General features: G+C 39.3%; 1 protein-coding gene across 5 annotated transcripts in view; it reads left to right on the top strand.

Moving 5' to 3' along the window:
- LOC121374133 (cGMP-dependent 3',5'-cyclic phosphodiesterase-like) overlaps nucleotides 1-16483 on the top strand; it is a 147034-nt gene that overhangs the window by 116885 nt on the left and 13666 nt on the right. For 3 of the 5 annotated variants that reach the window (XM_041501082.1, XM_041501083.1, XM_041501080.1), the window contains exons 19-29: nucleotides 251-285; nucleotides 611-726; nucleotides 1560-1637; nucleotides 6027-6149; nucleotides 6461-6531; nucleotides 7474-7596; nucleotides 7959-8046; nucleotides 8991-9038; nucleotides 9335-9409; nucleotides 9743-9842; nucleotides 10189-10301. In XM_041501082.1, coding sequence (XP_041357016.1) covers nucleotides 251-285; nucleotides 611-726; nucleotides 1560-1637; nucleotides 6027-6149; nucleotides 6461-6531; nucleotides 7474-7596; nucleotides 7959-8046; nucleotides 8991-9038; nucleotides 9335-9409; nucleotides 9743-9842; nucleotides 10189-10301 — 970 coding nt within the window. Of the gene's footprint in view, nucleotides 1-250; nucleotides 286-610; nucleotides 727-1326; nucleotides 1405-1559; nucleotides 1638-6026; nucleotides 6150-6460; nucleotides 6532-7473; nucleotides 7597-7958; nucleotides 8047-8990; nucleotides 9039-9334; nucleotides 9410-9742; nucleotides 9843-10188; nucleotides 10302-16483 lie in introns of all 5 variants that reach the window. The other 2 variants (XM_041501085.1, XM_041501081.1) reach the window with 1 other exon arrangement.

Raw genomic sequence — 16483 nt, 5'->3', positions numbered from 1 at the left:
TAACGTTGCATTTCTATCTTTGTGACATCACTTCTGTTACATAGTTGTACAAATTTCTATTCTTGAATGTGCTATATCAAGTTACTGGATATATTAATTGATTAATAATATTATATTAATATTGCAGATACTGTTACTGTATTTACTTACTTTATACCCATATTTTTTTTATAGGGTGTATATTATTATTTGCGTGTTGTATATTTTATTTCCATGTGCATACATGTCATTTTTATTTTTATTGTTTCAGAAACATTTTAACATTTCCAATCAAGAATGAAGAAGGTATGTTATTTTATTTCTTAAAATACTAATTGTTGCTGAAGGACACTTATTTTCTCTCAGAGTTAATATGTAACAATAATTGCCAGTCTAATACATGAATGATAACATGCAAATATTCTTAGAATGTGTTACAAGCTCACATTGATATTGGATCTTGGTGATTTGATTCAGCCAGTTCTGGTATGAAAAGCATACTGCACCAGTCCAGTATTTTTTTTAACTGTTTCTAGCAATCAGCCCTATAATGGTGAAGCCAGAAAACATCTCCAGTCAGTACTGAGACCTCATCATGTTATTTCTAAAAATTGTAAATGTTGTTTTGCAGATGTTGTGCTGGGAGTGGCCCAACTGTGCAACAAGAAGACTGGACCATATTTCACGGTGTTTGATGAGGACATTGCTTCAGCTTTTGCTGTTTATTGCTGTATAAGTATCAGTCATGTAAGCATGTTTGATGTGTTAGCAGTGTTACAATTCAACGCAGGCCTTTTTTTATCACATACTTCTGTGGTCCAGTTTATTTAATAATAGATTCAAAATAAGATGACTTTGTGTGTAAATTCTGGTAGAAATCACAAATTTAAAGAATTATAAATGATGTCATGTAGCTGAGCATTTGAGAAGATGACTTCAAATATTTTTAAATGTATTGTAAGAAAACATATTTAATACTTTTTTTTAAAAGCCTTCCCCTACTGATAAAACATACGTTTTACAGTAAGTTTAAACCTTATAAAAACAGAAAAGATGGTTGAACATTTTAAAAACTTAAACATTAAAACAAACAATAAAAAACCCCTTAATATCCATTTTAAAACCAAATGATTTAAAAAATGAAATGATGTCTTGGATTTGTTTTGTTCATTAGTTCTGTTATGTATGTTACATGTAATGACGACACATATATAGTACATGCAATGACAACAGAAATGATGGCTTTTTTAGATATGATGACTTGAGTTTGTTTCATTCAGTGGTTGTGTTATGTATGTTACATGTAATGACGACACAACATTTTATCTAGCTTGTTTGACATTTCAGTCCCTGATGTACAAGAAGGTTTTAGATGCACAGTACCGAAACCATCTTGCAAACGAGTTGATGATGTATCACATGAAGGTACCGTCCTAGCGACGTAGTAGGCCCTTGTTGTTTATGTTGTCTGCCAACACAGAGCTGTCGTAGGCAGTGTAGCACACACACTGTTGGGAATGCGTAGTTGTCTTCTGTTGCTTGTGTATCTTTTTTTTCTTTCAATTATTTTGTATTTTCAGTGTCTCATGTACAAGAAACTACAGGACTCACAGCACCGTAGTAATCTTTCTAATGAACTTATGATTTATCATATGCAGGTTAGTTTAGACATTTTCAGTTTTTTGCTTCTGCTTTCACTACAGGTTTTTATGTTTTGCATGGCTGCACACTAACTTTGGTTGACAGGTAGTTTGCATTTTATTTCTTCTAGGTATTTGGCCCTAGGTCTGGATTATTGGGTTTAAGCGTTTCAGAAAAAAAAAAATATTTTAATTACTTAAAAGTCCAGGTTTATTAAGTGACCACCTAAGTGAGTATTAGCAATAGAACATAATTTTAGAACAGTAATGCCATGTTAATTATTTAGGTAAATGGCTGTTTATTGGGTGTAATTGAGAGACACTTTACCCTCTGATCCCAAGAACTTGTCCAAACAACAGACTTTAGACTGCAGCAGTGAAGGAGAATGATGAGGGAAATGATTTCCTTATGACCAGAACAGGATGCACATGGGTCTTTGGAAGATTTTAGCCATTTGATTAGTTGTTGGTATGTTCAGACCATCCATGGGTCGGGGGGGGGGGGGGGGGGGGGGGGGGGAATGGGAATTGGGGTCAAAGGTCAGGGTAAGTATTCATGAAAAGAGAAAATGATCCAAGTTTTGTAAAAAAAAATTCTTGTCCAATAAATGATCTAGGGCCTTTTACCGTAACAAGTATTATTTCTGCCACAGTACATTTTCTCTGGCTTGTTTTTACAGAATGGAAGTTACCGTAACCTTCGGAACTTTAAAGGTTTATTTTTATTCAGTATTTTGACTTTGAATATAAATTAACAGATAGAGTATTGCTCTATGTTAAAGTATCTACACGTCAGCACAGTTAAGATGTTTAATTGGAATAGAGTTGATTAGATTGAGGTAATGGAGGTTTTATTTGAGGTTGTATGTATTTTGTAAGGTCTCGTACAAACAAACCAGATGAAATGAGAAAGGTGAGTGTTTATCTTGTCTCCTTCAAAATAGTTAATACGGGGTTGGTCAAAACCAAGTCACTTGGGACTTACAACATCACAAGCTGCTTTATATGCTTGCATTTTCACTCCTGGCCTTTACTAACAATTCACACAGATTGATGGGGGACAATATTTCAAAATGTTACATAAATTTGTTTTGTAACTTTTAGTTTCAAAATGTGTAATGGTTCACCACATAACTGAATGGCTGTTCGTTACATTACTGACATATGAAGAGACCAGTGGTTTGCCTGAAATGTTTAGCCTTGAATTGCTATATTATAGCTTTATTGTTAACGAAGAGGTCAGTCAACTGATTTGTCTGTTGTTAGTTCTTGTCAGGAATGTTTATTAAACATTTATTTCCTACCAAACTTGGTGTAAAAGATTATCGGTCTTGGTTTGTTACTTGTCCATATCTCTATTGAGACTTTACATTCCTTGGACATCATGGCCTAATACACATCAATGTTTGCCAGCCAGACAAGTTTCATTAAAACCTTTGCTTTATTGTGACTTTTTAAATGTTTAATCCTTGTTTTATGAAAGTATTAATCTTAAATTACATTTTTAAAACTCTATCACAATAACATAAATTATATACATGCATATTGAGTTAGCACACTTTTAAAAATATTTTAGGTATTTGAAATAATAATCTTGTCTTTTTTATTATTAATAAAAGATGATGAGTTTTAATTAGCCATTTGTGCTCATTCAGTCAAGAAACCTAAAACAAAAATTTAATTTCGATCTCACAGTATCTACCCATCCTCCCCAGCATTGCCATCAATATTACTGGTATGCCTTGGTATAATTGATGTACATTTTGTAAATTTAATAAAATGGCAAAATGCAAAAAAACCCAAAGTAGAAACTTTTTTTAATTTACATTGACATTTAGTTTGTGAAAAGAATTTTTTTTCTGAGATTTGGTATAGATTTAAAAGTTAACAATATATTTTGATACAATTTTTAAAATTAGTCATTAATGCCAAGTCATCTGTTTCATTTTAATGCATATAGAACGCTATAAAATTTGCACAATTCTGTCACCAGGTTGGCAATAGGAGATGCAGATTTCATTTGCCCATGTTGTCTCAGCTAACTGTGCAATCATTATATTTGGACCCTGTATTTGTTTTCTTTTCTGACAGTTTATTTTCATCGTACCATTTGTCTGGTCACTTTTGAGAGTGTTGGAATACTGTTAACTTTGTTTGGTCACATTGGGTACTGTGGAATTTACTTATTTGAAGAGTGTTTAGATACTAAGGACCTTTCCGCATTTGTGTGTTTGGAGACTGTGGACTCTGAACAGTGTTTCTGTAGTGTGAACTGGTCACTTTTGAGAGTATTTATGTACTGTGGAACTTTGCTCACTTTGGACAGTGTTTGGCTGCTGAGGTCTTTCATAGTTCACTTTGGACAGTGTTTGGATACTGAGGTCTTTTATAGTTCACTTTGGAAAGTGTTTGGAATTGCTGAACTTTCCCTGTTCACTTTGGAGACTGTTTGGATACTGTAGATTTACATTATCATGTTTTATTTGAAGAATATTTTAATACTGTGGACTTTCCTGTTCACTTTAAATAATTCACTTTGGTTGGGTGACTTTCAAGAGTGTTAGGTATTGATATACTGGAGAGTATTTGTCTTCTGTGATGTTTTCCTGGCCACTTTGGAGAATGTTTGGTTTTAGATTCTGGCATTGTTTCTGTGTTAGGAATTGCTAATAGACCTACCGGTACTAAGTACTGAGCATATTACTGTCAGTAAATGGTGCACAGAGTAAAGCAGATTCTGGTAAGTATAATGGATATGTTTGTGTTAAAAGTTCAGATGTAAAAATACAACAACTCATATTACTATTCTTCACATAATGTCGACAAAAGGGACATAGTATTTTTGTCAGTGAAAAATTGTTCTTGTGTGCACTGATCTTTAACACCTGTAGAATTTCTTTTATGGTACATGTGTTGCTTGCTTGGCTTTTTGGTCATTCCCTTTATTGGTGTGCATGTTAATTTTAGCAAAATAATAAACAAGTTTCTTTTTCTGTTTTCAGCTCACTTTAACCAAAGAGTGGTCTGTGAAGTACATGCAATCATTCATAGGAATAACTTTACTATTTATTTTATGTGATTATATTATTTCTAAACTAATCCTGTTTATTTGCATAGAAAACCTGGTGTAAGTAACACATTTAAATTTTATTTGGGTAATTTGGTGGTGTAAAGAGGGTTTCACTTATTTTTAGTATTCAGTCAACCATTGCATTTTTATTTGAATTGGATATTGTATATCCATAAAGAAAGATGCCTTGTTATTCTTTACATAGGCAAATTGTTCCTCAGTGATGTACATTTAGTGCCATATTACTGTATGCACCCCAACAAAAATTGAGAAATGGTTGCCTTTATGCTGCTTTTGGGTGTGGTTGAAAATTTATATTTCCAAGTTGTAAACTCATAAGTACAACTTGTTTGCTTTCAAGTGCACATGTAAAGAAGTAGGTTCCAGTTCTAGTTTCAGTTCCAGTTACATTTCTGTCAAAATAGTTAACAATAATGTATATCACTGACAAATTGAGCTGTTTTTGCTGATAATACAATAAATAAATCTTTAAAAAAAAGTAAAGAAAGAATTTTAAAAACAAGTTGTTAATATTGTATTAAAATATAGTCTCGCACCATTTTAGCGACAATCAATGATCTTTGATGGCACCTTGGGTAGGATTTAGCTGTCGGTTGAGTGCTCGCTTGAGGTGCTTGCATCACAGGATTGAACCACCTCTGTGAATCCATTTAACGGATTGGATTTTTTCTTGTTCCAACCATTGCATCACAACTGGTCAAAGGCTGTGGCATGTGCTTTCCTGTCTGTGGAAAAGTGCATAATAAAAATCCCTTGCTGCAATAGGAAAAATGTAGTGGGTTTCCTCTGATGTCAGCTACATGTCTGAATTACCAAATGTTTGCCATCCAATAGCCGATGATTAATTAATCAATGTGCTCTAGTGGTGTCGTTAAATAAAACTACTTTAACTTTTTGTTGGGACTTTTATGGTGTATGTTTAATTTTGATAATTAATACATAGTTAAAGAAACATTTCATTGCCATTTTTCTAAATTCAAAGATTATGGTTGCTTGGGTATTTCTTTTTTTTCTCCACATTTACAACTCAAAAATATGATCTCCAGAATGTTTTGGATGCTATTTTTAAGTTGAAACTTAGTACAAATGGTAATTATGAGCACACTGAAATGGAGGGTTATACCTTATTGTTCTGATAGAAGTTAGGTATAGCCAGTGTTGTACAGTGACAACTTGCATATCTTGCTCACACATTTGGTGATGTACAATATATTTTATAAGTTCCAGAATTGTGCTATAAACACCAGTTTTATTTGTGTCTGATGTTTAATTGTCCACGTAACATTAATCTGATAACTTGAAGAATTGTTTTGTAGGTGTCTCCATCTGAAGTGGAAATGTATTGTAAAGTAGACATACCATCAGTGTTTGACTTCAGCCCAGACTTTGACAAGTTCTACTATGCTCCAAGATCTCTTTCTGACAGTGACTCTTTAATGGTAACACCTCATTTGGCTTTTTTTTCCGACTAGACAAATAAATCTGAGAACTTCTGTCTAGGTGCAGTGTCTGTTGTCTGTCCATGTCTTGATATGCTATATTGATTATAATGGAAACAAACATCATTTGATGGATTTCTTAAAGAAATTATAAAGTTGTTTATGGCATAGATTCATAATTTAATATGCCACCAACTTGTCATATCTTTATATTTTATCTGTATAAAAACTGTTCTTGTTTTTTGTTTTTTATTATTACATAACAAGTTTAACAAGTATTTACTGTAACTGTTTTGTTTTGATGCTTCTAGGCATGCATGGCCATGTTTGATGAACTTGGATTCACATCAAGATACAGGATCAGAAAAGACACACTTACAAGGTACTTGATTTATATTTATAATAAACTTGGTTTGGCTGTTGGATGTTGACATTTGGTGATTGTAACAAATAATATTCAAAGAAAGCTAGTTTCTTCCATTAGCAGCAAGGGATCTTTTATATACACTTATCATCCATTAAAGGCTTTTGTAGGAGTTATCGCTGGCATTATAATTTGTGATATCTCCTGCAATATTCTCAGCAGGAGATATCGCTTCTTTTAATCTTAATTGGGCAAATTTTAATCACAAGACAATATTTTGTTACGTCACTGTGTTTGTTTTAGCACCAAACCTATCATTAGTGATGTCACGCCACTGCCGTTCTGCTAGTTAACAAGTCTACCGCTGCCAGATATAGTGACATGCAACCCACATTACTGACATTGTTTACATCTGTCGCAAATAAAAAGAATGATAATGGATGATAAAAAGAATACCCCTCCTCGTGTCTTGTGATATCATAATTTATCTGCACTTGTTGATAAAAGTATAAAAATCCTCTGCAAGCCTCGGATTTCATACTTTTATCAACTCGTACTGATAAATTATGGTATCACAAGACACTCAGGGAGTATCCTCTTTTTAGCATAGACAGGATATCGCATACCATGGCCTTTAATATTTCAATTGTGGGGCACTGGTTAGGATAGTGGGGAAAAAACCCCAGTAGGTCCACTGAAGGGGTTCAGTCCCATGACAAGCACCTGATGCAGCATTCATAATAATGCACACAATACCACAGTGTTTAATCTATACAAATTTTATATATTGGTTTTATGTTACAAATATTTAAGATTCGTTCTATATTTGTATATTGGTTTTCTGCTACAAATGTTTAAAATTTGTATATTGATTTTATGTTACATTTCAAGATGACCACTACAAATAGTATACTTGATGAAAATTTGCTTGTCATGATGTTTTTGCTATTAATAACTCAGATTCTGCCTGATGGTGAAGAAAGGTTACAGGAATCCACCTTACCACAACTGGATGCATGCTTATGCAGTTACACACTTCTGCTACCTCTTAATCCAGAACATCAAACTGGAAAAGTATTTGGAGTAAGTAAGATTTTGTTGTTGTGTTATATGATACTGGTTTTGACATAAAATCATTGTTCACTAAGCTGTGTGCATATATGTACAAATGCAGCACACACATGATCTATTATATTTGTATTGTCAGATAAAAACATATTGATGATATTTATGGAAACAAACACCAAAAAACCCCTGACATAAAATAGAACCATAATTATAAAACTGCATCTAGAATATTGCAAACTGGCAGTTGTGAAATGGTTATAGGTTTATTTGACATGATTTAAATTTGGGGATTTTGATTTTCAGATTTGTGATGTTTGAAAATAACTGATTATTGGATCGACAGTTCTTGAAAATGCAAGTGAAATTTTCAATTTCAGACCCATCGAAATGTTTGCTCTGTTTGTGTCATGCATGTGTCATGACATCGATCACAGAGGGACGACCAACTCTTTTCAGGTTCAGTCTGTAAGTAATCTTAGGAAAATACTTTGATATCTACTGTAAGTCATAAATTAATACAAGAAAATGTTATTGAGAAAAATGTGATTGATGAATCTTTGCAGTAGTTGCTTGACACAGTATATTTTTAACCAATAACACCACCAAGACTAAACAAACTAAAAAAACAAACCAAATGACAAAACTAGACTAATACAACCCACGTGTCCATCTATTATAATGAATACTGATTTATGTCAATAGAAAGTTTAAAAATTAGCAACAAAAAAACCCCTTAAAAAGTGAAACGACCAGTCCATGCATGAGTAGTAGTTGTTGTTCACACAAAGTACATATACTTTGTTAGCTCAGCTCCTTGTCATTTCATAAAGTGGATGCAATTACTACAAACTAACAAATCATGGGTCGCTTCTGCTCCATACCAGATCATTTCTGGGTGCTGTGCATAACAGATGGAGATAATGACTACCAACTAATAAAACATGACTAACAGTTTGATTATCGACATAATTGCCAACTTCTTTAAAATTGTTTTATTGATTTGAGATAAAACTAAATTAAAAGTAAATTTATTGAAATAACAGTGTGATCTTTTAATATTACCTTTACCAGACACATGAATAAAATATGTATTTCAGTGTATACCTGTCTGTATGCATTATTTTCTTGTATTAAAGTAATTACATATTATATGTATTACATATGTGTCTCATCTTAATATAAATTGTAATACACAATTTTTAAGTCCTGTTTTTAACCACATCTAATTATTCTTTTCCCACACATCATGTGATTGTCATTATAACCAAACATGGTATTACACCGCTCCTGCTGACTGGTACACAGTTATATGTAATACACTTTTATGTTTGTTGTGGACCTGCTTTTGGTGAAACAGGTGTGAAAGTATTAGTGGTGCATTAAAAAAATGTGTAAATGGTTTGTTTTAGCAATCTGTGTTGGCTGCTCTCTACAGTTCAGAAGGGTCTGTCATGGAGGTAAGTTGTATATGTTTTGACTAGGCAATTCTGGGGATGCCTAAGTAGTATAATACATCAGTGCTATATGGCATATTGCATGATATCTTGATTTGCTCTGAATACATTTAAACTGAAAATATCAATTTGTATTAAATCTGCAACAAACTGCTTTTAAACATTACAAGAACAAATATGCAAAGGGTTAATGATACAAATTAAGTGTTAAGTAGTGGTTGTAACCATTTGTTATTATTATTATTTCTCATAGTAGAAGATGTTGATATGATGGTCTAATACTGTGCTTTATATTTCAGCGACATCACTTTGCACAGAGTATGTGTATTGTTAACACAGAAGGATGCAATATCTTTGAAAATCTCTCAAGCAAGGTAACAGTGAAACATTTCTTTAACATGTGTGATTCAATATTTGTCTGTACTGGCATTATTTAGCAGGTGCCTTAAGAGCATTAAGTGTTTCTCAGAGTAAATGTTTATTTAAAAATCCAGTTTAAATAATTATACACAGTGTTGATTTGATGAATTGGTAATGATTGTTTATTTGTTACATGCAGGAAACCTTTACAAGTAGGCCAAAGACTGTATAGGAATTTATACCAAAGAATACTGCCAATTAGAATCCTAATATCTGTATATATATATAATGTATGTGAGATTAATATTGCATAATAAACGTCCGAGTGATTGCTTGTGTTTTTGCAGGACTATCAAAGTGTCTTAGATTTAATGAGAGACATCATCCTTGCCACAGATCTGGCTCATCATCTCAGAATACTCAAGCAGCTGCAAGAAATGGCAGTCAGTGAGTAGAAGGGGCAATTTCAGTTTCTTTCACTGGCTGTAGAGCAAAATATTAAACTATATGTACCATTATTCTCAGATATATTTTATTTTAGACTATTTCCAATGGGATACGTTTGATGGGAGGGTGCAGATAGTTTTATATGCAACTACTCCTTTGACAGTTTTTTTATATTATTTTTTTTTCAATTCGGGACATAAAGAATTCGTTGATACAACTTTTTTTGTGGTAAAAGTTGTGTGTTTTCTTTAAATCCCATCAGCATTCACTTTATTGGCAGTTCATGGATATAAACTTTATAAACAAGTGAATCCTGGTTTCTTAATGCTTATATTTTCAATTTCAGATGGTTACGATCAGACAAAACCAAGAAATAAGAAGTTCCTTCTCTGCTTGCTTATGACATCATGTGACTTGTCTGATCAAACAAAGAACTGGGACAACACTAAACACATCGCAGTAAGACCAATCAATTTAAAAAAAACCCCAAAAACTTATGATCTCACAGTCAAATGACCCAAGTTCAGTTATTGATGTTCATAATGTTTGTTGAAAGTCAATTTCTATAGACATTACCTGTCCTCAAACAAGTGCACCTCCCCCCCACGCAAGTGGTCTGGTCCGAACATCCCAACAGCCAATGGGATGGCCTAAATTCTTCTACTGTATACTGCTCTCTAGTTCCGGTCACATGACTGTAACTTCCTTCTTTTTCTCTTCGCGAAAGGGTCTGGACGTCTTTTGTTTGGCTCTGTTTTGGAGTCAACTTTTTTTATAAGACCTTTGGTTTTGTTGTTATATTGCCGGTTGTCGTGTCGGACGCCATTTGCAAAATGGCGTCTGTATTGACTGGCTTGGTGTTAGGTGGAATGTTTTTTTTTTCCACCTTATTCGTTACCTTTCGTATGTTTCGCGTATTTCGCTTGACTTGCCAAGTGTTAATTACATGAAATGTTATTATATTGCCGGTTGTCGTGTCGGACGCCATTTGCAAAATGGCGTCTTTGTTGACCGACTTTGTGTTTGTGTCATGGTTTCTTTTCTTTCTCTTTCACAGATTGAAAACTTATTATCATGTCAGATGTTAATGTTCAGCGTCAGGTACGAGCGTGCCTACGCTGTAAGAAGTTCACTGCAGGCGGCGACCCTCATGAATTATGTCCGGGTTGCCGTGTTCCTTGTAGCCTCTCTTCGAGATGCGACCTGTGTTCGGGCCTGTCTACTGTCGAGTTCGCGGCTTACTTGAAGGTGCTGTCGGCGAGAGCCAAGAAAGTGGAATCTTCGCCGTCAATTGCGGACTCCATAGCAGATGTATTACGTTCGATGCTACCTACTATGCTGAAAGAGACTATGGCGTCAATGGCGGCCTTACCACAACCGGCGGGTTTGGGACCAGGTCCGGTTCAAGTCCCCTCTTCGGGGGGTGCGGCTCCAGGATGCAAGACTTCAGATGACAGGCCTGCAGTTACTACGCAGCCCTCGGACAAGCCGACTCAATCAGTTAGGCGTTCCACGGCCTCCAAGGATCACCGATCTTCAAAGTCATCTTCGGCGCAGCGGAGCCGGGAACGGAGCCGGGCTCGTAGCCGTTCCCCACGACCTGCACGTCTCCCTACGGGGTCCGTGGATCGGCAGCGCAGACCTTCTATTGACGCTTCAGAGGGTTCTCGACGGGACCGTCCACGGTCCGGTTCACCAGTGAATTCTGTTTCGGCGGATCGATTAGCCTGTGCTCGAGTGCTTCGAGACTTTGGAGATGCAGCGCCTACAGCGGTTTCCGTCATTGATGAGACTGAATCTTCTGATCATATGAATATGAGGGATTGCTTGGCGGCAGTCTATGACATGTTGCCGTCCTTGCCACATCCACCAACGCCGTCCAAGAAGGGACCGACACCGATGATAGCGACTGATGTCCCTCCGGAAGATGTGGTGATCCGTTCCTTGGCTGCCGGTACACTCGTATCCGAGGTGGCGACGGATTTAGACCGCACTTTTAAAGACACAGCGTCTTTCGTCGCCTTCCCGACTTGGGGTCACCGTATGTATCCGGTATTTGACATGACCTTTACAGATGTAGCTCCGTCCTTGGATGAAGACGTTCACCGTCTTGGGAAGTCGTCAACCGTGGATTTGACAGACAAACAAGTACAAGCCATGGATACTGCCCAGAGACGTTGCTTGTTTGTATTATCTTACTTGGACGTTTTCCTTGCGGCGATGGCCACCCAGGCAAAAGATGCACGGTGCTACGCGCTATTTCAGCAATCAGCGCAGATGCTAGCTTTCCTGACGTCTTCGGTGACTTCGATGTCCTCGATGTTAATGCAATATCGTCGCCAGGCTTATTTAAAGAAATCCACTTTGGATTTTCAGCATAAGAAGGAGCTGTTAGCTCAACCGTGGTCAGCAACTAAGCTTTTTGCAGGCAAAATTTCTGAGGTGGTGAAGGCCAATGATAAGGACCAACAGTCGACAGCAACTGTCAAAGCGTTGCAACTTATTTCAACATTGGAATCTACAAAGCGGAAGTCTACATTCACACCACAACCACCATCTAAACGCTGGAGAGGTTCCTTTCGAGGTCAACCTTCTCGAAGGTTTCCGGTCAGACGACCATCCGGTCCGCCAGCTCGGACCCAGGGGAAGCCTGGTCGACGTTGACGCCAGCCAACAGATCGTGGACTGCTCAGATTGCTTCAACCTACGCCTGCCCCTGATTTTGAACCAGAACAACGATTCGGTTTTGACGCTTCCGGTGTGTACCACACCGGTCGAAAGATCCATGGTCGGAAGTCGACTTCGCCGTTATTGGCGAAACTGGCAGACACTTTGCCAAGATCCGTTTGTCACGTCGATCTTGAAGACAGGGTATCGTCTGCAATTGTCTGCCATCCCTCCATTGACCACTTCACCTCGAGAACCGCGGCATTCCGTTGCGCAAATCAAGGTTCTACAGGAGTCCGTCAACAAGCTGGTGGAGAAGGGAGCCGTTCGCAGCATTTCGGAAGTACAATTAACACCCGGATTTTACTCGGACATCTTTCTCGTACCAAAGAAAGATTCTCCAGAGCTGCGAATGATTCACAACTTGGCGGTCTTCAACGACCGCTATCTGTCTCCTCCTCCGACCTTCAAGATGTTAACGTTGCGAGATATCATAGCCGTGATCAGACCGGGGGATTGGCTTGCCTCGCTAGATCTCAAGGACGCCTACCTGCACGTTCCGATGCATGCCGATTTCCATCACTACCTACGGTTTGTGCTACAGGGTCGGCATTACGAATGGAAAGTCCTGCCCTTTGGGATATCCATAGCGCCATGGCTGTTCACCAGAATCACGACTCCGATGTCACGCTTCCTGCATCGCAGAGGTATATCCTTTTACCCATACCTCGACGATTGCCTGATGAGGTGTCACAGCAAGACAGGGCTGACTGCACATGTTGCCTTCATCATGGACTTTCTCAAGCAGCTGGGTTGGATTATCAACATCGAGAAATCTCGACTGGCTCCCACACAGTCTCTACAGTTCATAGGCGCTTGGCTTCGACCCGACCTGGGCCTCGTTCAAGTTCCCTTAGACCGTTGGGAGAAGATCCAGACCATGATTGTCATAGCCCTCACCGCTCCAATGACCTTCCGCGGTTGGCAGAGTCTCCTGGGTCTCCTCACTTCTGCCCAGGATTTGACACTCAGAGGTCGTCTCCAGTTGCGGCGCTTGCAGATGTTTCTCAACCCGTTTGTTCGTTTCAACAATCCGGACTTGATCATCTCACTTCCAGACGATCTACGCTCCAGCCTGCAGTGGTGGCAGCTCCGATCGAACGTCTTAGAAGGTGTCTCTATGCGGGCCTTCATAGCCACTCATCACCTATTCGTCGACGCGTCACTGGAAGGTTGGGGAGCCCATCTAAGCAACCAGACTACTTCAGGGCTGTGGTCTCCCGTCGAACTCGGACTCCACATCAACCTGTTAGAGTTGTTGGCAGTCTACTACGCTATCCTTCATTGGCGACAGATGTTGACGGAAGCCTCTCTCATGGTGGCCACAGACAGTACGACCGCGGCGGCTTACATCAATCGTCAGGGCGGAACTCACTCCAGCAGTCTGCTGCAGTTGACTTATCGTCTCTACAAGCTGGTCGACGAAATTCCGTTGCAACTTCGGGCTCGTCATATTCCAGGGGTTTGCAATGTACTAGCCGACACTTTGTCCCGGCCGTCGTCTCCACAGCCGACGGAGTGGATGCTCCATCCGGAAGCGTTTCGATGGGTGTGCGACAGACTTTGGACACCAAACATCGATCTTTTCGCCACACGATTCAACCATCAGCTGAGGGTTTACGTGTCTCCGGTGCCGGATCCCGAAGCTCTGGATCTCGACGCATTGGCCATCAGCTGGGAACAGATGGACGCGTACGCTTTTCCTCCACCAATCCTCCTTCCAAGGGTGCTTCAGAGGTTTCAGCTGTACCATTGTCGCCTGTTGCTCATTGCTCCGATGTGGCCATCCAGGATGTGGTATCCAGATCTAATACGTCTTGCCGATCCACATCCTTTACCGCTGCCAGACTGGGATCATCTGTTGCTGCATCCCACGTCAAGACTGTACCATCCACGTCCGCAGTTGTTCCAACTGCACGCGTGGACTTTATCTCCAAGAGTTTGAGGAAGAAAGGTTTTTCTTCACAGTCTACGGCGGCCATTTTGAAAGCGCACAGATCATCTACTACTGCGGCTTACAACGTCAGATGGCTTTGCTTTCACCGATGGTGTGTTAGAAAAAAGATCAAACCTCAGACGATACAGATACCTCGTCTTGCTGATTTTTTGCTATATCTGCGGACCACTTTACGATTGAAGGGGTCTACCATCGCTGGGTACGTTTCGGTCATCGCTACTGTTCGTGATGTAACTACTGGAACGAAGTTATCGGGTATTCCTGAGATCCATAAAATGATCAAAGGTTTTCGCCTTGAAGATCAAGTACACCGGTTTTCGGCCACCAAGATGGGACCTGAATTTGGTGTTACGAGCGTTATCGACTGCACCTTATGAGCCGATCGAGTCCTCTTCCCTGCAAGATTTGACACGGAAGACGGTGTTTTTTTACTCGGTTTCGCCACAGCTGCTCGTGTCTCAGAACTTCATGCTCTTGATGTCGATTTGGTACGTTTTTCACCGAGATCGGCGTGCAGTCAACTTGGGGTTACTCATGAACTTTATTGCAAAGAATCAGTTACCAGACCAAGCGCCTCGCTCGTATGTTGTGCAGGCCCTCTCCTCTATCGTTGGTCCGGCGGACGTTGAGGACTTGGCGTTGTGCCCTGTTAGAGCCTTGCACCAGTACATCGAGAGGACCAGATCTTTTCGACAACATCGTAAAAGACTTTTCCTTTCCTGTAACCAGAGTCGGTTGAGGGATATTACCAAGAACACGGTGGCCACCTGGATCCGGTCTTCTATCCTGACCGCGTATCAGAAGGAGGGTTTACCTGCTCCGTCTGCTTCCAATCCGCATGAACTTCGTGCCTTGGCTGCCACGATGTCCCTGCATTGCAACACATCCATTCAGCACATCATCACTGGCTGTTTCTGGGCGACGGACTCCATCTTTGCCAACTATTATCTGAGGGATATCTCCACAGAAGACGTTGAGGGGTTCCATCATCTGGGTCCGGTTGTTGCTGCACAGACTCTGTTGAATACAAGCCATCCTCGTCGCCGTTGATGTCTGTCTGATTCTGGGCTGCATACCGAGATGTCCACCGAATCGACAGGTGAGGATTGCTTAGACTTTTGTTCTTTTGCACAGTTCACGCACTGGTGCCGGAACTTTTGTCTCGATAACCTTAACCCTTCACTGCATGTGGTTATTGGCTGTCGTTATTGAACTAACAGATCTTTGGTGTACTAGACAGAAAACATTCGGGGGTCTTGTTTTGTTCAATGTTCTGACGGATGCACCTCATTAGGTTGTCGCTTGTTATTGAAAAACTATAACACTTCAATACGTGAGGGTTACCTAACACCTGCATCCCTGGTGGCTACGTCTTCCCACCCTGTCAGAACCAGCATAAGATGTGGCTTCCGCCTCCTGGTTCATGTGTTCTAGGAGCCGTACCGCCACTGCTGACGGATGCCACCATTCTGGTTGTTGTTACTAACATCACCTGCATTGGTCTGTGACGGGCATCCCTAGGAGGAGGGTTTACCAAGGTTGGCCTTATTCTTCCACTAGTCAGCCTCTTTCCGGTTGGGGAGTTATCACAAGCATCTACGGATATCGGCACCCACCACCATCTGTTGAATGCTGCACTTGTTTGAGGACAGGTAATGTCTATAGAAATGGAGAAAACTTGAGTGTTTTCTCTTTTATAGATACATTACCTGTCCTCAAGATTCATCCCGCCCGGGCCTCCCCGCTTCCTGTTCTCCGTGCGATGCGCTCATGGAAAAAGAAGGAAGTTACAGTCATGTGACCGGAACTAGAGAGCAGTATACAGTAGAAGAATTTAGGCCATCCCATTGGCTGTTGGGATGTTCGGACCAGACCACTTGCGTGGGGGGGAGGTGCACTTGTTTGAGGACAGGTAATGTATCTATAAAAGAGAAAACACTCAAGTTTTCTCCATTTT

This window comes from Gigantopelta aegis, chromosome 6 (genome assembly GCF_016097555.1).
Source record: "Gigantopelta aegis isolate Gae_Host chromosome 6, Gae_host_genome, whole genome shotgun sequence".
Taxonomy (NCBI): Eukaryota; Metazoa; Mollusca; class Gastropoda; order Neomphalida; family Peltospiridae; genus Gigantopelta; species Gigantopelta aegis.
This window is presented reverse-complemented; position numbering and strand designations above follow the sequence as displayed.